This window comes from Sciurus vulgaris (assembly GCF_902686455.1).
Source record: "Sciurus vulgaris genome assembly, chromosome: 1".
NCBI classification, from domain to species: domain Eukaryota; kingdom Metazoa; phylum Chordata; class Mammalia; order Rodentia; family Sciuridae; genus Sciurus; species Sciurus vulgaris.
The window spans coordinates 132094342-132118583 of NC_136461.1; the positions used below are offsets into that span (position 1 = coordinate 132094342).

At 37.6% G+C, this 24242-nt stretch overlaps 1 protein-coding gene across 9 annotated transcripts in view; it reads right to left on the minus strand.

Annotated features, from left to right (window-relative positions):
- LOC306659482 (uncharacterized protein) overlaps positions 1–24242 on the minus strand; it is a 68780-nt gene that overhangs the window by 40255 nt on the left and 4283 nt on the right. Inside the window, exons 2-5 of one of the 9 annotated variants that reach the window (XR_013763315.1) lie at positions 21952–22021; positions 21710–21872; positions 10053–12911; positions 5289–7808 (exon numbers count right to left, since the gene is read on the minus strand). Coding sequence is in view for 1 of the 9 variants with exons in the window: in XM_079137028.1 (XP_078993154.1) it covers positions 12789–12911 (123 nt within the window). In the remaining 8 variants the exon portion in view is untranslated. Of the gene's footprint in view, positions 1–5288; positions 7809–7828; positions 9190–10052; positions 12912–21709; positions 22373–24242 lie in introns of those variants that run through there. The other 8 variants (XR_013763318.1, XR_013763319.1, XR_013763314.1 and 5 more) reach the window with 8 other exon arrangements.

A 24242-nucleotide genomic window follows, 5' to 3' on the forward strand; every position in this document is an offset into this window, starting at 1 on the left:
CATCAATGTTTATAGTAGCTCAATTCACAATAGCTAGATTGTGGAACCAACCTAGATGCCCTTCAATAGATGAATGGATGAAGAAACTGTGGTATATATACATGATGGAATATTATTCAGCCATAAAGAATAATAAAATTATGGCACTTTGATAATTTTGGTCTTAGATTTCTGTATACTTCATAATCATCAGTGGTAGGAAAAAAAAAAAAAAACAAAAACAAACAAAACAACAACACCAAAAAGGTATTATTAATATTTTTGGATGTAGTCATAATGATACCATGGCAATTGCAATTTTTGGTTTATGTGATGAAGATTGAACCCTGGGCCTCAAGTATGCTACTGAGCACATGTTTTACCACTGAGTTACACCCTCAGCCCCATAAATATTATTTTGATAATAGCTAACATTTACTGAACACTTTCCATGTGTCAAGCAGTGAGTTAAGTCTCCATTCATATAAAATTATTTGAATAAGAACCAACAAGTAGTGTTTGCTAATTTAATATAAAATATGCCATCATATTATGATATTAATATACTTATAAACAAAAATGAAAAGAAAAAAGGTGACACAAATATGAATAGAAGTTCTTAATCTTTTTCCTTCTTTTTTTCTTTTCTTTGTTTTTGTTTTTGTTTTGGGGGCTAGCAATCAAATCCAGGACCTTGTGCATGCTGAGCACATTTTCTACAACTGAGCTATACCCCATATCAGAAGTTCTTGTACTTTCTTCTTGTGTAACAGTAGACTCTCTACTAATGGAGTGTGGACACCTGAGTTTGAGGACTAGTCTGCAAATACTGCACAAATGGTTATTATCTCTGGTTTGAAAATGAGCAAATTGAGTCATGCAGAGATGAGGTCTTTGCCCAAGCTCATTTCTGTAGGACAGGGTGTTGGCTGCTGGACCCACCATGTGACCTCATGACCTTGCCAATTTCTGTAGCTTTTCAATAGCACTTCTAAGAAGTCACACCCTAATAGCAGTGTATTCCTATTTCTTCTTCTAATATTAGATGCATGTACTTAAAAATACATCCAAATATGTTCTTATCATCTGAGATCTTTAGAAGAGATTGAATCAATTTATAATTTTATTCTTTAATCAGACATAAGAACCTCAGGATTAATTGAGATGTCCTCATCTGAAGCTTTCTTACTTAAACCAGAAGTGAAACTCATATATTGAGATTGCTGTTGCTCTAGAAAATGGTTCTACTTAGTATAAATTTTTTAAGTATAATGAAAGAAATGCAAAATTTGTATCCTGAAAACTAGAAAACACAGTTGAAAGAAAAGTTCAAAATTATAAACAAATAAAATAACATCTGCTATGGTTTATATATGAAATGTCCCCTAAAAGTTCATGTGCAAGACAAGGCAAGAAAGTTTGGAGGTCAAATGATTGAATTATGAGAGCCTTAACCCAATCAGTACATTAATCCACTTGAATGGATTCACTGGGTGGTAATGTAGGCAACCAGGATTCAGCTAGAGGTAGTCACTGGGGGAGTGCCTTTGGGGTGTACATTTCATGCCTCTTGAGCAGAGTTATCTCTTCTTCCTTTTGACCATGTCCTGGGCTGCCTTCTCCACCACACTCTCACGCCATGATGTTCTGCCTCACCTCAGGCCCAGGGCAATGGAGCCAACCATCTGTGGACTGAGACCTCTGAAACTGTGAGCCCCAAATAAACTTTTCCTTTCCTAAAATTGTTATTGTCAGATCTTTTGGTCAGCAAAAAAGCTGACTAAAGCAACATTTTATGTTCATGGATCAGAGGACTTAGTAGTGTTAAAATAGGAATACTTTTGCTGAGGCTGGTTTTGAACTCTCAGTCTTCCTGTTCCAGCCTCCCATATAGGCATGAGCCATTGGGCTCAGCTAGATTGAGACAAACATTATTACCCTATATACATGTATGAAAAAAAATTTTTTTTAAACTAAAAAATTAATTAATTAATTAATTAAATGTTTTTAAAAAGGGGTTGGAGATGTGGCTCAGTGCCCCTGGGTTCAATCCTTGGTACCAAAATAAATAAATAAATAAATATGAAAAAAAAAAAATAGGAATACTCTTCTAATTGATCTACAGCTTCAGCTCAAATTCTATCAAGTTCCCAGCTGGGTTATTTGCAGAAATTTACAAGTTGATTCTAAAATCAAAAAAAGGAACTGATAACAGTTAAAACAATCTTGAAAGTGAGAACAAAATTAGAGACCTCACACTTACAAATTTCCAAACTTACTACAAAGCAATGGTTATCAAGACAGTGTGATAATGGCATAAGGCTAGACATTTATGTTGGGAATATAAATAAGAGTTCAGAAATAAGCCTTCACATTTATGATCAATTGATTTTGGACAAGAGTGCCAGTATAATTCAATGGGGAAATTATAATGTTATCTTTTATTTTTGATTTTTAACTTATTTTGTCCTGGGCGTTGAATAGTATTTTTAATAAACAGTGCTGTGAGAACTACATGTCTACATGCCAAAAAATGATATTGAATTCTTACATCACATTACACAAAAAATTAATTCAAGCTGGGTGCAGTGGCTCACACTTGTAATCCCAGCAGCTTGGGAAGCTGAGGCAGGAGGATCTCAAGTTGAAAGCCAGCCTCAGCAAGAATGAGGCACTAAGCAACTCAGTGAGACCTTGTCTCTGAATAAAATACAAAATAGGACTGGAGATGTGGCTCAGTAGTTAAGTGCCCCTGAGCTCAATCCCAGGTATCCCCCCCCACCAAATTAAAACTTGTATTTCAAAGGTTAGGGTAAAGAGAGTAAACACTCAGAATGGAAGAATTTTTTTTTTTTTTTTTTTTGCAAATCAAATATTGATAAGGTACTTGCATCTAGAATATATAACTAATTCTTACAATTATATAATAAAAAGATACCTGGATAACGACAACAAAAAACTCCAAACAACTGAATTTAATAATGGACAAATGATTAGAACAAATATTGCTCAAAAAAGATGCAGAAATGGTCAATATGCATATGAAGAGATGTTTAAAGGTCTGGCGGTCTAGCTCAGTAGTTGAGCACATAGTTAGCATGCTTGAGTCCCTGGGTTCCATCCTCAACATACACAAATGCTTAACATCACTAATAATTGGGGAAATGCAAATACAAATCACAATGAGATGACAATTCACATTTGTTAGGATGAGTATTATAAAAAACAAAAAAACAGATAATAACAAGCATTGATCAGGATGCAGAGAAATTGAAATCCTTGTGCCCGACTGGTGGGAAGGTAAAATGGTGCAGCCACTGTGGGAGTAGTATGATGATTTCTCAAAAGATTTAAACAAAGATTACCACCAGATCCAGCAGCTTCACTTCTAAGAATACTCAAAAAAAGCAAAAGGAGGGATTCAAACAGATATTTGTACACCCATATTCATAGCAGCATTATTCACAATGCCAAAAGGTGGAAGTAATCCAAGTGTCCGTTGATGGATGAATGGATACTCAAAATGTGTCTCTCCATATCCATATAACGAAATATTATTAAACCTTATAAAGAAAGGCAATGCTACAACACGGATGAAACATAAGGATATTATACTAAGTGAAATAAAACAGTCACAAAAGGGCAAATATGACATTCTGCTTATATGGGGTACCTAGAGTAGTCACATTCATAGAAACAGAAAGTGCAATGGTGGATGACAGGGAATGGGTAGAGGGAATAAGGGGAGTTAGTGTTTAATGAATACAGAATTTCAGTTGGGAAAGATGAAAAAATTCTGAAGATGGCTATGATTTAAGTAACACTGAATACACTTAATTCCACAGAATGATATACTTAAAAAGATTAAGATGGTAAATTTTATTTTATGTGTAAACATATACCTATATATATGCACATTTAGCACAATGAAAGAATGAATTAAAACATGATAAAAAGACAAAGAAACCAACTGAAAAAGGGACAGAGGATACGAATAGACATTTCGCTAAGGAAATTATATAGCCAGGTACAGTGGCACACACACCTATAATCCCAAAGACTCAGGAGACTGAGACAGAAGAATCCAAGTTCAAGGCCAGCAACTTAGCAAGATTCTGCCTCAAAATAAAAAATGGGAAAAAGAGGGGTGCTGGGGATGTAGCTAGTGGTAAAGTGTCCTTGGATTCAATTCCCAGTACAAATATATATATATATTTATTAATACATTTATATATTTATTAACATATAAATGAATATTTATTAACATATCTATATACTAATGGTCAATAAGTATACATTATCATTAGGGAAATGAACATCAAAACCATCATGAGATACCTGTTCACACCTAGTAAGGTGGTTTTAATCAAGAAGACATAATATGCTGACGAAGATATGTAACTCTCATATACTAATGATGGAAATATAAAAGGGTGGAATCAGTTCAGAAAATGGTCTAAGAAGTCCCTCAACAGTTAAACAATTAAACATAGAGTTCCTATGTAACCTAGTAATCCCACTCCTAGGTATATTCCCAAGAAAAATGAAAACATATGGCCACACAAATCTTGTGCATGAATGCTCTTAGAAGAATCACAATAGCCAAAATGTGGAAACAACCCATTTTTGCCAACTGGTGAATGAATAAATAAATTGCAGTATACATACAATAAAGTACTGATACTGCAATAAAGTACTGATACATGTCAAAACATGGATGAAACTTTGAAAACACTATGGTAAGGAAAGAAACCAGTTACAACATATAGCAAAACTCCATTTATGTAAAATGACCAGAATAAACTCACATCTATACAGACAGTGGTTGCCTGGGTCTGGAGGTGAGGACTCTGGGACAGGGGTGAGATAAGGGTTTCTATTTGGTTAAATAAAAATATTTGATAACAGATTGCAGTGATGGATACATAACTCCGAATACACTAAAGACCACTGAATTGTATTCTTTAAGTAGATGAATTGTGTGGTCTGTGAATTATATTTTTAAAAAATGACTTAAAAATAATAAGCACTGGGTGCTTGAGATATATTTATGACATGATTAAAGTACCAACTTGTAAATGCTTATTGAGAAATTTTAGAATAAATAATTTGCTCTCACTTCCCTCATATTTGTGAATATAAATTTTAAAAATGTTGTGAATATAAAATTTAAAAAAAGATCACTTTTCTGGGAGTCAAGAGTGGCCATTTTTTATTCTCTGTGGGGAAGAAAAAGGTAGTATAGAACTTTATTAACCTTTCCCTCTCCCTCCCACCCCTCTTTTTTGCAGTATTGGGGATTGAACCCTGAGCTTTACACATGCTAGGCAAGTGTTCTACCACTGAGCCACATCCCCAGTCTTCCTTGCCTTAAAAAAAGCAAATTTATTGGGTTACAATTTTTATATCATAAAATACTTCCTTTTGAGAAGTATAATTCAATGACTTTTTGGTAAATGTGTACAGTTGTCCAAAGATCACCACCATTCAGTGTAGAATATTTGCATCATCCAAAATGTTTCCTGGTGGCTATTTGCAGTCAATTCCTGCACCAACCCTAGGTCATCCCTATAGCAAAGAGGGATAGTAAGACACCATGTCCCTGAATGTCCCTTTTCTACTCCCCAAAACATAGCTAAGTTAAAGGAACAATGAAAGTAAATCTGGGCTGGAAAGTCCAGATAAGTATTATCTTAAAGGACAATGGCTTTCTTTTATGCACACTGGACTAGGGCAAGGTAGTGCTATCTGTGCAAAGCTAATTCCTTGCATGCACACCAGGACAGTCACTCCTTAAGATGCCGGTGAGACAAGCAAACTAAGCAAGCTGATGTTGATGCAGTCACTGCTTCTGCAGCCTGACATGTACAGCCCCTCTCTGAGTGGGGATGGCTATGGAACTGAGGTCACCATGGAAAGGATATGTGCCACTCATCCATTTGGTTGCACTGGACAAAACACTGGGAGGGAAAAGAGGTGCTGCTTGGCAAAGCACCGCGAGGGACAGAGGTGCGGTCACTCTGTCACCCATGAACTCTTCTTGGAGCAGTTTCTGATCTCTTGAAAACTTTCCCCAATAAACCACATGTCTCCCATGCTGTCTCCAGGCACTTTCTTTGGCTTTCCTGCAGTCTACCCATTGCTCTGGCACAATTGGACAGAAGATGGATTGAGATACGTGAGTGAATTCCTTAGGTTTTATATCATGAAAAGGTTGATGCACAATTACCTGTAGATTAGCAACATGCTTTATAAATTGAGCATGTAGCACTGCAAATACCAATTTTGTGTTGGCAAACTATTTTTTGCAAAAAAATTTATTTTTGTTGAGTATAAAAGATTTATTTAAAATGGATGAAAAAATAACTTTTTAAGTTCTCTGTTTTAATTCTATGGTTAGTGTTGACAGATGTAACCCACATAAACAAAAGCTTCTTGGGGTTCTCAGTAATTTGTAAAGTACAGGGGTTCTTGAGGGAATTCTCAAAAGGAATATACCCCTATCATCTTGACTTCAAGTCCCAGGCTTTTCTCAGCTGTCTGATATTTCTGTCTACATTAACTTTTCTGAAGCTCATCCCAGCAGGATTACCTATAAATTCCAAATTTTGAAGTCCACTTCAAATTTGCCTTTCTTATCTTATTTGACTGCCCTTAAGCCTTGAACATTGTTGTCCACTCCCTTCCTAAAAATCTTTCTCCCTTTGATGTTGTGACACCACCCACCTCAATACCTCTTCCTACCTTTCTGTCTTTCTAATCCCCTTTGCTTGATCCTTGCCCTGACATGTCAGCTATCTCTCAAGGTTTCAACTTAGGTTTTCTTTTCTCTCTGCTCTAGGTTATTTTCCCTGGGGTGTCTTCTTCAAAACTGTGACTTCCTTTGCTGCCACTATCCAGTGATTCCAAAATCTGCATTTCTTTCCTGGACTTGATATCAGTTATTTCCACATGCATACCATATAGACATCCCAAAAGTGTGTAACTGGAACTTATATGACTTTCCCTTGCCAAACTCACTTTTTGACTTGCATGCGTATTTTGGTAATATTATTATCCATTTATTTGGAAACTCAAGACAATAGTTTAAAAAAAAACTCATGAGGTTATCTTTGACACTTTCTCTTTTAATGTCCCTCCCCCAATATGCAGTAGATCTTCAAAACCATTCTAGTTCTAAACCACCTCTCCTGTCCAGTCCTTGATTTTCCGCCTTTTATTTATGCTCACACCATCCTTTTTCCATTATAGGCGATCAGCATATCTCCAATTTTCCTCCCAATTCCTTGCCAGAGTTTTCTTTTTTCAAGCATACGCAAGTGTCCATTGCATTTTGAATGTTTAAAATTCTTCTACGCTTCCTCTCCACCTACAGGATAATATCCACGCTCCATAAGCAGGCAAAAATACATGAAGTCCTGTTTGTCATGTTTTCCAGCTGTGTGTCTTGCCACCCCAAATTACACCCTATTTCCCAGCCATGACTTGTGTAACTGTGCCTTTGCCTAAATGTGTCTTCCCTCCCTCCTTCACTTCCTTCCTCCCTTCCTTTCACACTGGGGATTCAATCCAGGGACTCTCTACTTTTCTCTTTTATTTTTGAGAAAAGACCTATGTTTCCTAGGTAGGTCTTGAGCTTGCATTCCTCCTGTCTCCGCCCCCCGAGTAGCTGGGATTAAGGCAGGCACCACTGCATCTGGTTGCCCAAGTGATTTCTAGGTGTCCAAAGCTTTCTGTCAGCAGAGCTCATTATGTGGGTTTCTTCTTTACTGTTTCCCCCGCACCCCAGGTCTCTTCTTAAAGGTCATCTCCTTTCTGAAATCATCTCTCTTGGCACCAAAAAAAAAAAAAAAAAAAAAAATTGCTTGCTTTATTTTGCAAATTCTCAAATCAATGCTCATCATCCCTTATCGCACCTCATTGAACTTAGGTATTTGCTTGTGTCTCTAATTGCCCACTAGACTTTGAGTGTAGGGCTGTCTCCTTGGTGCCTAAATAGTGTCTAAGTCCACTGGTATACATGCTAGTAGATTAGGTTGGGGGGAAAGTCAGAAGAGGCTTCTTTGCTTTCTCTCTGAATCAGCTACGGAGACATTGATTTCTCTCCATAGTTAAATCAGAAGTAAATACTGACTTCCTTCATCATGCAGAAAAGTGTACACCAAGTAACAGTCCTTTGATACAGATGAAACAAAGCTTCCCTCTCACAGGGACCAGGGAATGTTCCTTGCAGTCTCGTCATTTGCCTCTTCCCTTAGATTAGGAAGAAAAAAGACACTGGGATGAACGAACCCATGGGGAGAAAGAAAAGTCAGGTGAGTGCCTTGAAAAGAAAGGTACCAAAGGAGATGAGGGAGATAGGAAAAAAAAAAAAAAAAGATTGTGGGAAAGAACGTACAGAAACAGTACCAAAGAATAGTCCACTTGCTGCCAATAAGGCGCAACAGGGAAAAAGAAATACAGGAATGAGAGGAAGCTCTGACAGGATGCAGCTTCACAATTCTTTTCAGAGTTCAAGCTCAGGCAGGCTCCTGGATATTGTCTCCAAACTATGTGTTCACCCTGACGCTCAGATCCATGTATGCTTTCTCTGAAAGGAATTTTTAGGTCAAAAGGGCAGAGCCCCTACATTCGAAGAGGAAACTGTCTTTTCTGGATATAGGTACCGTTTTCGAAATAAAACCGGCTAACACCCCAATCATTTGATGAAATTGCTCCAGTAATGATGAGTGTGGTTTAAGATACTGATGAGATACCCAGAGACGCCAGTTACTGTATTCCAAGTCTTCCATCTGGTGCACTTATGTAAGATTTTAATAAGAAACCATATCAAATTGTAATACTCTGATGTTGAAATCATAAGTAACTCTTATTCAAAGAACATATAAGAGATCAAGGCTATAGCTGGTAATCTTGTCAGTTAAAGAGTGATAGAACTATAAATTTAATCAAAATTTTAAAACTGCAGCAGAATGTAAGAATTGAATGTACAAATTCCTCATTTTCTAAATGATTGCTTTCTCCAGAACTGGAATTTATTAATATAGTAATAAGTTGCATACTGAATGAACTAGACTCAAAAAGTAAGAAGAACTGGGCTTGGTGGCACATACTTGTAATACCAGTGGCCCGGGATGCTGAGGCAGGAGGATCATGAGTTCAAAGCCAGCCTCAGCAATTCAGTGAGGGTGTAAGCAACTTATCAAGACCCTGTCTCAAAAGAGAAAAAATAAAAAGAGCTGGAGATGTGGCTCGGTGGTTAAGCACCCCTGGGTTAAATCCTCAGTATCAAAAAAAAAAAAAAAAAAAGAAAAAAAAAATTAAGGAGAGTGCCATGGTAATTCTTAAAGGTAAAATATGTTCTCTTATTGCAACTACTGTAATATGTTCCTGGTATTGGAAGATAACCCCACATTTTATCATTTTAAAATCAGAAGAATATACAGAAAGCTAAATGGTTTGCAAAGATATGAATTATAATAACCGTCATTTTCTTTCTTTTTTCTTTTGAATCAGTACTGTGGATTGAACCCAGGGACACTCTACCACTGAGCTACACTCCTACACCTTTTGTTTTTTATTTTGAGACAGAGTCTCACCAAATTGCACAGGATGGTCTTGAACTTGCCATCGTCCTACCTCAGACTCCCAGGTTGATGGGATTACAGGTTTGTTTTCAAAGTACTATCCAACCTATTATTAAGGCCTATAGGAAAATCTTTCATGTCTAAATCCTCAAGTCAGAATTATTAGTTTTCATCTTTCTTTTTAGTGTTCTTCAAATACCAAACTAATCACTAAGCATTTAAAAAATTTCACAAGTCCTATCACTCAATTAAGACTTCACTAGTCCTGCCCAATGATTTTCCCGTGGTGGGAGATGGATTTGTGAGCGGGAAATAGGCAGAAACACAACATTTCTGTCAAATGTAGTGCTCATTTCCCCTTATTTGCCACCTGCTTTCTTTAATTTTGTGTCCAAGTCTCTCAAACCTTGTACCATGGGATTATAGAGTGAGTTTGAAGGGAGTGATGTGGACCAGCTCCTGACTTGTTCAAGATCACCAACTCACCTGGAGAAGAGCCCAGATTGGAATCCAGGTTTCCAGCTCCAGCCACCTCTGTCACATCCCATCCCATCACTTTGTCTCAGGTTCATCGTCCATTGAAAAAATTGTATGACTGACATTCTTCAAAGCCTGGGACACACGTGTTCAGATGCATGAACCAGTATGGTTTATGAGACTTGGTGTTGGTTCCCAATGATAGAATTAACTATTCAACAATCTTTTGTCTATGTTTAAAAGTAATAAAGGAGAGAGAAGGAGGTAGATGGACAAGAGTAAGATGGTCTGGCATAGAAGCAAATGAGTTTAGCATTTTTCTGAGCAAGGACTTGGCCTCATATTGCCTGGCTTCCTCCTCCAGCTGTGCCTTATGCCAACTACTGTGTGACTTGGGGTCAGTGGCCTGACCTCTGTAGCCTCTGCTGCAGTATTTCTGTGATGACTAGGTGAACTAAAGCATATACAACTGGACCTGGCACATGGTAAGCACACATATGCTAGCTGTTGTAGAAAGAGCCCTATACAATTTAGTGGCACTTAAAGGTATAATGTGGAGTCACTCATCTGTAAAGACATGTGGTCTTTTCCTCATCTCTTTCTCTTGGGGCATTCTCTATGCCATCCATTTAAGGTCCCAGTCAGGTTGAGCAGGTACCATTAAATTGCACTTTTTAGTGTGACCCTAAGAGATTCATATAGAAACAGAACCTAAAATTTTTTTAGGGCTAAAGTAGCCAGCTCATTTAACCCACACAGACTCTCTCAAGAGTAATTCACCCATATCTCTATAAAGCTTGGGGGAGGAGTGACCTCATTCCCATTCATGCATTCATTAGTTGAACCTAAGAACAGGATTCCAAACTTCAAATAGATTTGAGACAGGACTCCAAAGTCTAGGAGAAAAACTACTTAAATTATCCATATATCTTTCCTTTCTCTCCAGTTCTTGGACAACATTTCAGGTTTATTAGACAGGTTGTTTGCTAATATTGTGCATTTGAAACAAAACCCTGGGTGTGTGCTTTTTAGTGAATCACATAAATCAGCAAGGCTATACATAGAACAGTGATTTGCTCAGTGACCAACAGGTCCGCACAGACAGCAGATATACTGTTCTTGCCAGAGAAAGGAAGCACTATGCTTCCTTATTTTTCTAGCACCCTAGGCTTGCAAGAAAATACACATCCTCTAAATAGTCAGTTGGCTATTCAAATAAATATTGACAGTACATACTGCTTATTACAAAAGGACTTAGTCTGAGAAATTCTACTATTAACAATTGTATAGCTCTTTTCTGAAGTGTCAGCATTACAGGAATTCATTACTTTAGTCTTAATTTTAGAGGTAATTTAGACATGGAATATTGAAGAGAAATAACATTTTAACTCATAATGAATTAGCAAAACTAAAATACCACTCATACTTTGAAAAAGTATACGTACAGCTGTGGTTGAGTTCAATTGAACAACATTCAAAAACAGATTAGCAGGCGTTTGTGCAATGCTAATGGCTTTCTCATATTTCCTTGACGATGTTATAATTACCTATGGAAATACAGAAAGCCACTTCCCATCTGACCAACACAAACATGTCACCTCCTGTTTTTCATTTCCTTACAGTGACATTCAGCGCTTCTCCAGTTTTCCAGATAGTTTTTGGTCTTGAAGTAAGAGTTGTTTTTTAAATTTCTTCTTAGGTTGTGTTAGGGCATATCTCATAAACCCTAGACTGACATTTTTATGTAGTAGGAAAACAAATAAGATTACTGTAGCGCTCTGAGATGAGACCAAGCTACATAGGGCTGCAGCATGTTAAAGTGCCTCGCCTTCTAATTCACTCCCAGATCTTTTCTGCCAATGGGCTTCATGCAGTCACATGACAAAGGCCTGCCACATCGTTTCTACTGCCATCCAGGGACCAGTTTTCATATACACTCTGATAATCTTTAATCTTCTGGGAAAATCCAAAAGGAGAAAGTAGGCTTAATTTGGGGGAGACTTTTGGGGGCGCCTTACTTTTCAGGGTCTCTGATCAAATGAGTCCTTTCATTCAGAGATACTCAGGACCCTGTTAGAATATCTTCTGGCTCTTCTTGTAGAAGTGGTAAGGATGTAGCACTCCTGAAGTCCAGGATGTCAGATGTAGCTGCCTCATGTGGTGTCCAGCACTGCCCCTTGGCCACTTGGTAGAGGCACAGTCCTTCCTGGCTGCTGCTGGTTCCTACCTCCCATGACAGCGATCTGCTGCTAGCTATATTTAGTTGTATAAATAGACCAATTTCAAAGGGAAAAGAAAGATTTCCAGATACTATTATGATTAAACAAATTAAATTTATTTTCATAGTTTCCTGAAATGTTATGCTTCTGTCTTGTTCCATATGACTCTACCTCAAGGTTTCACTCTGAAAAAAGTCTGTCGTGGCTCTAGAGCTGACTCCAGAATAGGGTAGGAGGGGGTCTGGAGTTCATCCACGTTTCAATACCATGGCTGTCTCATATTTGTAAACACAGCCTTCAACCCTTGTGACTTACGAGCCTTGAAAGTGTGAAATGGATCTTCTTCCACATTCCATCACTTAGCAGGGCTCCTTCCAAAATGAATGTGTACCCAGGAGTAGGACATACAAGTGGGTCCTTTCCTGACCTTCAGACTAGGCACTCTGATTACTTACTAACCAGCTGCACTTGGATATTACACAAATACAGGTTGCATATCACACAGACACAGGTTGAGAACACTTACCTTGAAACTCCAAAATCCAAAATGATCCCAAATCCAAAACTCAGTGAGCACTGGCATGAGGCTGCAAATAGGATGTTCCACATCTAACCTCATGTGATGGGTGGCAGTCAAAATGCAGGTGCACTAAAAATAGGGTACAAGGTTACTGTAGGCAACGCATATAAGGTATACATGAAACAAATGAATTTTGTGTTTAGACTTGGTTCCCATCCCAAAGACATCTCATTATAGATATGCATACATTCCAAAGTCTGAAATCTGAAACACTTTTGGTCCCAAGCATTTTGGATAACAGATGTTCAAAGGGTACATTAAAACCACCTAGTTCTCCTTCCCCCATCTCCAGCTACTCCTGCTCTCTGGTCTGTGGTCAACAAGTTCCTATTCATTTGGTTGCCCAAGCCTTAAACCCAGGTTCATACTTAGTTTCCACCTCACTTAACACCCCTCTCCCCTATCATAACATCCACCTTTTATGTTACCTAAGACCTGCCAACTTATTCATTTATTTATTTGTACTGACATTACCTTAATTTCAGCAATGATATTATGTTACTAAATTAATACAACAGCTTCCAAATCAGCGTCCTTGTCCTCAGTGCCTCTGCCTTCTCTCATGGTCTCCATGAGGGTTCATATCTTGCATATCCTTCACTGGTCGCTGTTAGAAGGAGCCTGGCAGTCTTAGGATGGCTTCACAAGCTGCTGCTGCTATTTCGCCACGGCTATCAACCATTTCTCCTACCTCTGGGCACAGTGCCTGATTTTCTACAGGGAAATTGGCACCCTCCTTCCTTTTGCTTTGATCTCTGCCATCCTTTTCTACCCCCTCTGACTTGGCCAGCTCTAGGGACTGGAGACGAGGAAATGTTGTCCCTTTGGCCCAGTGATTGATTTAGGCTTGGTCATTTGTCTGTCAGCCCAATGAAAAAGTAGTCTTAGGAACTACTGGTCAGGAACAGCTTCTGTGGGGTTTACAAACCAGTGGACTCCAAGTCTAGTACTGGTTGCTGGTAGCCATCTGGGCATGGTGGACACCAGGCCTGCTGGAGATAGGTTGACAAAGGAGATAAGTCACACAGGCTCTGACATGTCAGAGTCCTTGGGTCCAGGCTTGCTCAAGCCACTTCACCTCTAGTTATGCTTGTTTATTTGTTTCAGTTATTCAGGCCCTTTTTTGTTTAAATCAGTTCAGAGTTTTTTTTTTTTTTTTAAACTTGAGAACAAAAGAGACTTGATTTCTATTTATGGCCCTATAAGACCCTTAATGATTAGGCTTCTCCCTGTCTTTCTTTTCCCTCCAGACTTTTGCACAAAGTACTTCCTGTTCATTATTCAAGAATCAGCTAAAATTTTGCAACAAGCATCCCCTGACTGCTCCAAGGCTCCCTGCTCACAACCCTGTCATTAGCACTTATCATATCATATTCCTTAATTGGTTAGTTTCTGGGGACTCTCTCTGGGAGTCTCTAAGGTCAGACCTTGTCTGTTCGTGGAAATATCTTCAGAACCACATATATTCACTTGCATGTATTGAAAGAACTGTTAAAGCCTCGAAGAAAGAGAAAAGAGAAGCGATGATCTCAGTTTAATTTAAAATGTGATTTGCATATTTAGAAAGATCACTTCCTTTGGGTAAATCACAATGGTCTGAGGCAAAGACAGGTTTAGAAATTCTAAGACTATTTAAGTATGTAGGCAAGAAAAATTGGCATGATGAATGAACCATAGTAGTGTGAACATGAGGATGGAGAGGAGGCGATAGACTTGAGATATTCAAGATATAAGCATCAAATATTGAGGCAATCTGGGGTGAAAAGGAGAGGCCAGATGACTCAAGGTTTCTGGAGACAGGAAACACACAGGAGAAAGAGTTTTGGAGTTAGGGAAAGTCCTGCTTTTTGTGGTTTTTTTTTTTTTTTTTTCTAAATTAAAATTGAGATGTGATTTTTAGACAATAATATTCACCCTTTTAAAATGTAGAATTCATTGACTTGTAGTATATTCACAGTATAACCATAACCATTATATAATTCCATAACACTTTCATCATTTCTCAAAAAATCCCAGGCCCATATTAGCAGGTATTTCCCATGGTCCCATCTCCCCCAACCTCTGACAATGACTGATCTATTTTATGCCTCCATAGATTTGTCTCTTCTGGACACTTCATGTAAACAGAATCATACAGTTTGTGGTCATTTGTGTCTAGATTATTTCACTTAGCATATTTTTAAGTATTATTCCTATATTTGTATTTTGTGTATTTTTGTGTCTAATATTATTTCCATTGTATAGATATACCACAATTCATTAATTAATTCATTCATTAGTTGATGGACACTTGGTTGTTTCCATTGTTTGTGCATTATGAATAATACTTTTATGAACATTTTATGTACAAGTTGTTTTGAAGACGTGTATTTTCAATTCTCTTGGGCAAATGCCTAGGTGTGGAATTGCTGGGTTATATAGTGTCTCTATGTTTAACTCCCCTACAGTATTGGGGATTGAACTCAGGGCCTTGCATATGATAGACACATGCTCTGTCAATGAACTATATCCCCAGTCCTCCATTTTTAACTTTTGGAGAAACTGCCAGGTCATTTTCTAAATTGGTTGCATCTCTTTACATTCCTATTAACAATTTACAAATGTTCAAAAATCCTATTCAACACTTGTTTTGTTCTGTTGTTTTGGTGATAGTCATTCTAGTGAATGTGAACTGGTTTATCTCATTGTGGTTTTGATTTGCATTTCCCTAGACTAATGATGCTGAGCAGTGTTTAATGTGTTTGGGCCATTTGTGTGTCTTCTTTGAAAAAGATGTCTATTCAGGTTTTTTGACATTTTAAAATTTTATTTAGAGACAGGGTCTCACTGAGTTGATTTGTGCCTCCCTTTTTTGCTGAGGCTGGCTTTTAACTCAAGATCCTCCTACCTCAGCCTCCCAAGCCACTGGGATTACAGGTATTCGTCACTGTGCCCGGCTATAATATTTTTTTAAGAGAATACAATTTTATTCTAAAAATAGAACTCCAGTAACAATAAAATGCCCAAAGGCAATCATGATAATTCAAAATGGGAAAATAAATCATAGGAATATGCTTTACTTTTTTCTGAAAAATATAAAATTATCACAGTAATGTACTGCTAACTCTCATTTATCAATATTTGAATTACTCACTGTGTGGATTAGCCAAGGAAACTTTAAAGTCATAGGATGATTTCTACCTAATTTTTAGATTTATTTTCAAGTTTAAAAGTATCTTTTATACCTGAATTGCTTTTATTGTTAAGTAAATGCATTCTCAAGCAAAGCAAACAAATTTGAACATTCATAAGCCTATTTTTGAAAGGAATTATTTGTCCTTTTGGTATTGAGCTATAAAACTCCTTCATAAATTCTGAATATTGGACCTTTATCAGTTAAGTGATTTGCAAATATTTTCTGACTTTGTGAATTATCTTTTTGCTTTGTTTTCAGTGTCCTTTGAAGCACAAAATTTTCAAAGAAAATCTCAGTGGAGTTCAATATTTCTATTTTTCTTTTGTCGTTTGTGCTTTTGGTATCACTTCTAATAAATTATTGCCAAATCAAAGATCGTGAAGATTTAAACCTACGTTTTTTTCTAGACGTGCTGCAGATTAGGTTTATCATTCATTCTGGACTAATTTTTATATATGATGTGAAGAAGAGGTTATAACTTCATTCTATGGAATGTGGATATTTGGTATCATTTTGTTGAAAATAATTATTCTTTCCCCCATTGAATTGTCGTGACACACTAGACCCAAATCAAGTGATTTTGAATTTTCTATTTTACTCCATTTAACTGTATGTCTATACTAATTCCACTACTAGATGGTTTTAATTACTAAAGCTTTCTAGAAAGTTTTGAAATTCAGATGTGTGAGGCCTCCACATCTGAATCTCATCTGTTAATTTTTTAAAAAAGATTGTTTTTGCTAGTCTGGATCCTGTGGATTTCATATGAATTTCAGGATCAGCTTATACAAATAAAGTGAGGTGAAGTTTTGAGAGAGATTGTGTTGAATTAGTTTTGGGGATATTGCCATTCTTAACAATGTTGTCTTTTGATTCATGAACATGGGTTATCTTTCTATTTACTTAATTAGTTTCATTCAATAATGTTTTGTAACACTGTACTTGCACTTATTTTGTTAAATTAACATATTTCTTACTGTTATGGATGATATTGTAAATGGAGTAGTTTTCATAATTTCAGGATTATTCATTGCTATTGTATAGACACACAATTGACTTTTTAAAAATTGATCTCATGGGGGTCAGGGTGGTGCATGCTTGTAATCTCAGCTACTCAGGAGGCTGAGGTAGGAGAATCATGAACTTGAGGACAGCCTTGACAACTTAGTGATGACTTGTCTCAAAATAAAATTTAGAGCACTTGCTATACATGTGTAAGACCCTGGGATCAATTCTTAGTACAAAAAAAGAAAAAGAAGAACATCAAAAACATATCCTGCAACCTGCTGAATTTATTTATTAGCTCTGTTGATTTGGGGGTTATATTAGTTCCATTGTTGAAATATTAAATTTTAGACATCGAGTATGTCATTGAACACAAAGAGTTCAAAGAAAGTATCTGGGATGGGTTTTGGAGGTCTCCATAACTATGGATCTTTTCAAGTATCTAAATTCATATTTTGTTTAATAGAATGAAAAGCTAAGACTGTCATCCTAAAATTATTTTTGAGGTCAAATTAAAAAGAAAAGAAAAGAAAATCCACTTAATGGCATGTAGACAAAGAGGTAAAGGAATTTGCAAGTTTCTGTTTCCATTTCCTTGTGATTTTTTTCACAGTTGACATTCCTTTTGCTTCTGCAGAGGAGGCTCCACACCAGCACATCTGCCACGTGTTGTGCCATTATCGATATGGATGCTCCAAAGTCAACAGGTGTTTTCTGATGTCAGAAGGCTTTCTTGTTTCCTCTGGATGCATTCCAATGCTGGATAAAGACATGTTTGCCTGAAGAGGCTTATCTCCTCATAGGACCAGCTTTCCAGAAGATGCTTCAGGCCCCTTTGTCAGGGAATTCTCCATCAGAGAATGTCCATACTGTTCACCACACTTCCAGGCCTGAATTCCAATTGGTGTATGTGTTGTAGGAAACCAATTCAAAATTTTGATTCAAAACTTTGGTCTCCAGCAATACCTAAGAATTGTTTTTAGTAGGAAACAGGTATAGCACATGGTTACCCTTTTCTCCGAATTTCTTACTAAATTTTTGGTAAGATGATGTACCAAGAATTTTAAGCTTAAATATATGCAGCTACTTTTAAACATATAACATATGTATTGGAAATAGCCATTTGGCAATCAATTTATCTATGTCTATTAACCAATCATATTGAAAGAAAAAAAAAATCCACAGTGGTGCATGCCTATAATTCTAGCTACCTGGAGGTTGAGGTAGGATGATTGCAAGTTTGAGACCAGCCTTAACAATTAGCAAGACCCTGCCTCAAAATGAAACATTTTAAAAAGGGTTGGGATGTAGCTCAGTGTAAGTTGCCCCTGGATTCAGTCCCTAGTACCCCTCCCAAAAGACAGACAGATAGAAAGAAGTTCAATATTCATCAAAAAAATAAATTATTAAAGATCTTATTTATATTAATAAGAGCTGTATATTTGATATACTTAACTACCTATTCATATAACATATCTTTAGATTGTCTCTAAATGAAGCTTAATTATCACAAATTCTTAATTTAAGTTGTAGGTTATATTATTTTCATTCTCAAAGTTATTAAAGAAGATCTTTCCAAAACAGGAAAGGATATTTGGTGTGTTGTTAAAACTAAAAATGTTTTTTTGTGTCAAACTAATTTGTGAAATTTAAGCATTTTTCTCATGCTCTAATTTGACTCTCTTTTGAGCTAAATCAGGATCCTAATAAATGTCCCCTTTTCACAGCAGGAATTACTTTTGTTGCATAGTTCAATGACAATCAGTTTGGTTTTCCTATCATAAATAAAACCGAAGTCATATATTAGTATAATAAATATACAAAACAGAATGCATCTCAAAGCCTAATTTCAGAGGCAATGGCTAGCAATTCTGAGAGAACAGAGAGAACTAGTCTCTTCTTCCTGGGTGTTCAATTAAACAAGTTGAATCCACTCATACGTGAACTGTGGAGACTAAAACTCCAAAGGACAGACATTAACATGCTTATAGTGTGTACAGGTCAAATCAAAAGTCATACACTGGAGTAAGAGGTAACAGAATAGTAGGAAGAAAAGGCGGCGCTCTTGGTAATCTTTTATAAGTTTGAGAAGTTTGGGACATGCTTTTGCAAGGGGCAGATCATATTTCCATACTGCTGATTTCTTTTTTTTTAAATTTTTTACAGATTGTGTTTTGATTCAATGTACACAAATGGGGTACATTATTTTGTTTCTATGGTTGTATATGATGTAGATTCATACCATTTGTGTAATCATACATGTACATAGGGTAATGATGTCTGTCTCATTGCACCATTTTTCATACCCCCATCCCTCTCATTTCCCTCTACATAATCTAAAGTTCCTCCGTTCTCTCGCCCTTCACTCCCCACCCCATTATATATCATCATCCACTTATTGGGGAAAACATTCAGCCTTTAGTTTTTTTGGGATTGGCTTATTTCACTTAGCATGATATTCTAAAACTCCATCTATTTATCTGCAAATGCCATAATATTATTCTTCTTTATGGTTTAATAATATTCCATTGTGTATATATACCACAGTTTCTTTATCCACTCATCTGTTGAAGGACATCTAGGTTGGTTCCACAATCTAGCTATTTTGAACTGAGGTGCTATAAACATTGATGTGACTGCATTACTGTATAGCACTGCTAATTTCTTATGGGTTGTGATCAATGATCTTGAAAAGAACTCTATCTAGCCTGTCTTCAGAACAGAACAGCAGAGAGCAAATAACTGGTGCTCAGCCCTGGACTCTATCTCCTTGTCATTCTGGTGGGCTCTTCTCAGCATCCGCCCTTCCCAATGCCTCTCCACATTTCCCTATTCTCTTCTCAGCTACTCTCATCCCCAAGAGGGGGCAGGGTGTGGATCTAGCTTTGACCCTTTCCATCCAACAGGAAACTCTGTACTGTGGGGCAGAGCAGCAGCCCCTTCCCTCTGAGGAGTGTCTTCTCCCCAAGGAGTGGCAGAGAGCACACCTCCATTCACTATCCTCCCCTTCCTTGCTTCTGGGACCTACCACATTCATGGTTTTAAGCTGGGTCCTGAGGCCTGTCATCTCTTAGTCTTTGTTACCACCTGAGCAAAGTGCCATAGCTTATGCCTCCTGGACACTTAGACCACTGTCAATTTTACTTTGTTCAGAAAAGGTCTCTCTTAGCTGAGACCTTAATGGTCAGCAAAATGAATAATGTAATTTTGTTGGGTGAGGTTGGTGATCATCTTTAATTGTTTATTTGAGAGAAAGTAGATAATAGTGGAAAAAGCATTCTTGTGGGTGGAAGTTAAGATGCAGAATCTACAGCTACACCTCACTGGTTTTCCAGATGATGAAAACCTAACCCCTTAATCCAGAAAAGAATAAACACCATGATGGGGTTGCCAGTGTTCTTTCATTGCAGAGAAGCTCCTTGTCTGGGATATTCTTTCACTTTGAATCTGGATTCTGTGCTTTAAATTCAGACCTCGCCCGGGAAGCACATTCTGCCATTGTCACTTTCTACAATCCCTCCACGTGATGACAAGCATCCCCTCCCTGCCCCTGCCCTCCCCTCTGTCCTGGCAGAGTTAGGCACTCAGAAGCAGTCCCAGACTGTGTGTGCATCTGCTGAGTCCAGGCAGGCACTGGGACATGGAAAGGAAGGGAGTCGTTCTCTCTGAGAAAAATTCTACCATTTTGTGGCCACTTTTTCTTCCTTTCTCTTTCCAGTTTCCTTTATCCCCCAAACTTACCAAGTTTGATACTCTCCAACTCCTGACTTGCATTGTCTTTTCAGAAATAAGGAAAGGCTGCAGGGAACAGTGGGAGTGAGCTTCCCTATCAATTATCCTTATCAGCTCAAATACACCAAACACGATTTCAGTGTTTTCAGAACATGCCCTTTTGTGTCTTACAGTGTAGTATTTTTAGATTTTTAAATAACAGGAGCAGGTATTTAAATTTATGTCTCTTTATCCAGGTTATTATAATGAAGTAACTGATACTCAAAGGGAGGGATTCAGTTAGAATCATCTTAAAAAATATTTGAAGCTGGGCTTGGTGGTGCATGCCTGTAAATCCCAGCTGCTTGGGAGGCTGAGGCAGGAGAATCACAAGTTCAAGACCAACTAGCAAGTCCCTGACTCAAAATAAAAAATAAAAAGGACTGGGGGTGCAGCTTCGTGGTAGAGCACCCTGGGTTCAACCCCAGTACAGCCAAGAAAAAAAATAAATAAGTGAATAAAAAAACAAATAGAGTTACTTTATATTAAGTAGAGGGGAGTGAAGGGAGGGGAAGGAGTATGGGGGAAAGAATGACAGTCGAGTGAAACACATTATTACCTCATGTACATATGTGACTGCATGACTGATATGATCCTGCAATATGTATAATCAGAAAAATTAGAGATTACACTCCATTTATGTATGATCTATCAAAAATGTATAAATGCTTTCTACTGTCACATACAACAAATTAGAACAAATAAAAATTTATTTTAAAAAATAAATTCATTTCATCTAAGAAAAAAACAAAACAAAACAAAACAAAACAACAACAGTATTTGAAATATATTCCTAAGCCCCCAGCATTCCCAGCATGGTTGACTGAGCCTACCCAGCCCTTGGGGATGGTATGAACTAAATGAAGGCAGGAGGAAAGTGAAAATGTGCCCTGAGCCAACCTCTTTGTGTGCTCACCGAGCACCTGTGGTGGACCTGCTCCTTGGGAGTGGCTTCCACTTGGAGTTTTTCATTCTCCAGGCTGTTGCATTTATCTCTGTGAACTGTATTCCCTCCAAAGGGTAGCTAGAGAAGAGGACTTGAAGATTCACCATGTTTAGTTAGATGTTTGGTTAAAAATCTGCCAAGGAACAGATCAATGTCAGATTCTGCGCAGGAGTACAGAAAGTACCAATACTGGTGAAGTTACTGAGCTTTACCATGTTCCAAGTGCTTGGTGTCCCCCTTCACACTGAATCTCACAGTGACCCCAGGATGCCAGCACCTGACCTGCTTTAAAGATAGAAGGTTAGAAGTGATTTGCCCAAAGTCAAACATAAGTGCCAGGGCCATGATGTGAAACTAGACATTTAAATATTAGGTCTCCTTTGTGCTACATAAATGATACTTATCCCTCTCTGGCCTCTTTCCTCCACGAGTTTATGATGCATTACTTATTGAAAATGGAAAGCACAGGAAGTGAGTAGGTTCTTAGAGTACACAGTTTTGGTATGGCAGTTGTCTGAGTAGAGGGATGGAAAATGCCCTGTTCCCAGCGCAAACAGCTGACACCCCTTTCCCCTGGGGAGGAGTGGCTCACATCTGATTTAGCTTTGCAAACAGGGTTCCACCGTGCTCCCAATTTTAATTGCAACAATGTACAAAGGAAATGTGGAAAGCAATTCTCCATATTAACACTATTCCTCTTTTCTGGATTCCACTTTTTCTCTTGATTCAACTTGTCCCACATCACCCCAATCCATTCCCTTCTTGCATAAATTGACCAGTTTTGATTGCTGTAGCTAGACTGAAAGAATGCATATTTGGGATAAGTAAAAAATTCGGGACATTGTATGTGACAGCAACTGCTTTTGATCTCAAGATAAATCAGTTCTCAATTTATAAATGACTCCTTCCTATGGAGAATCATGGGACTGATAAGTGCTAGATCCTGTAGGACTCCATCATTCCTTATCCACAGTTCTGAGATTCAGACCACTCTATAAACTACAAGCCAAACCCTGGCTTGGCCTGATCTGCAGTTACTTACGTACATATTACTTCTATAAAATTCAGTGTAATATGACTCACAATCCCATACTCCTCCCCACAATAATGGGCATGAAGGTGTTACCCATTTGCCATGAGTCTGCCATTCATATGGTCATCCACCATTTGATGTTCTTTTTGATAAATATCAATAGTTCCCAGTGTTTGGCAGTAGGTGGGGGCTATACAGTTCCTCTCAGGCAAACTTGCAAATATTGGGATTATTACAGTCCAAATGCACACACATTAAGCAAGAGATAAAAAAAAAAAATATTCATACTGTCTGATCTTCTATCCTCTGGGAAGCCCTCCCCATCTGTACTCCAAAGAGCACCCACAAGATGGCCAGCTCTCTCTACAATGGATGCCCCAGTATTCTGTTGTGAAAACCATGTGGGCTGGACAAATCCTTTTATTTGCAGGTCATAAGTCTTTCATCTGAAATTCTAAAACCAACTCACCAATAACAATAGCAATAGCAAGTCCAACATGAAAACACAATTCTAAAATAAACAAACCAATAACAAATCCGACACTGAAAATCAAAGTGATTTTTACAACTTAGTAAGAGGAAAAGGCCTGATGTGGAGGGCTCTTTATAATTTCATTCATCCACTAAAAGTGAATATTCATGTTTTGAGCCAAAGTTTTAATATATTTGTTTACAGGGTACTGTCTCAGGCCCATCTGGATTATTGATTAATAAATGACATAAACATTCTATTCTTTCTTCTTGGCCCAAACTCTTTAAAGAAAGATTAAAGTCCTGTAACTCGTTCATGAAAGAGCAAAGGGCCCATGTAATCCTTTATTACCAAATGTCTTAAATATAACTTTCACCAATAAAAAATTATTTTGAGGGCTGGGATGTACATCAGTGGTAGAGCCCTTGCCTAGCATGAGTGAAGCCCGAGTTTGATCCCTAACACTGCAAATAAAACAAAACAAACGACAGGAGTGATTTTCACAGCAAAATAGCATTGCTAACCTTCTCCTCCCCCAGTTTCTTTCCCACTATCTCCTGACTGTTAAAGAGCCATTGTATGCAAACACAAAGTCAAACAGGAGACTCAAGCTGTATTGGCTAGGAGGTGGTGATCTGCATTACTTAGAATATATCTATGCTGATTTTTTTAAACCAACTAAAAAAATTAAAAACTATAAAATCATGTAGAATGTTTGAGGTTTCCTAAGGCCCGGGAATTCTATTTTGAAAAATACTAGAAGAATTCTGTTATTACATGTGAAATCCAAAAGAAGAATTGAAGTCTCAAGCTAATCCCAGAACATTGTATCATCTCAAAGCTCTGTGAGCATAAGATTGAATTTACTCAGCTTTCCTTCCTTCAAGGAGTTCCTTGGGGTGTGGTAAAAAATGTAAGTATACTTGCCATCCAAGGGACTTTTGCCAAGAAGGGCAATAGTCTCTTATAACTGCTAAATAAAATACTAAACTTAAATT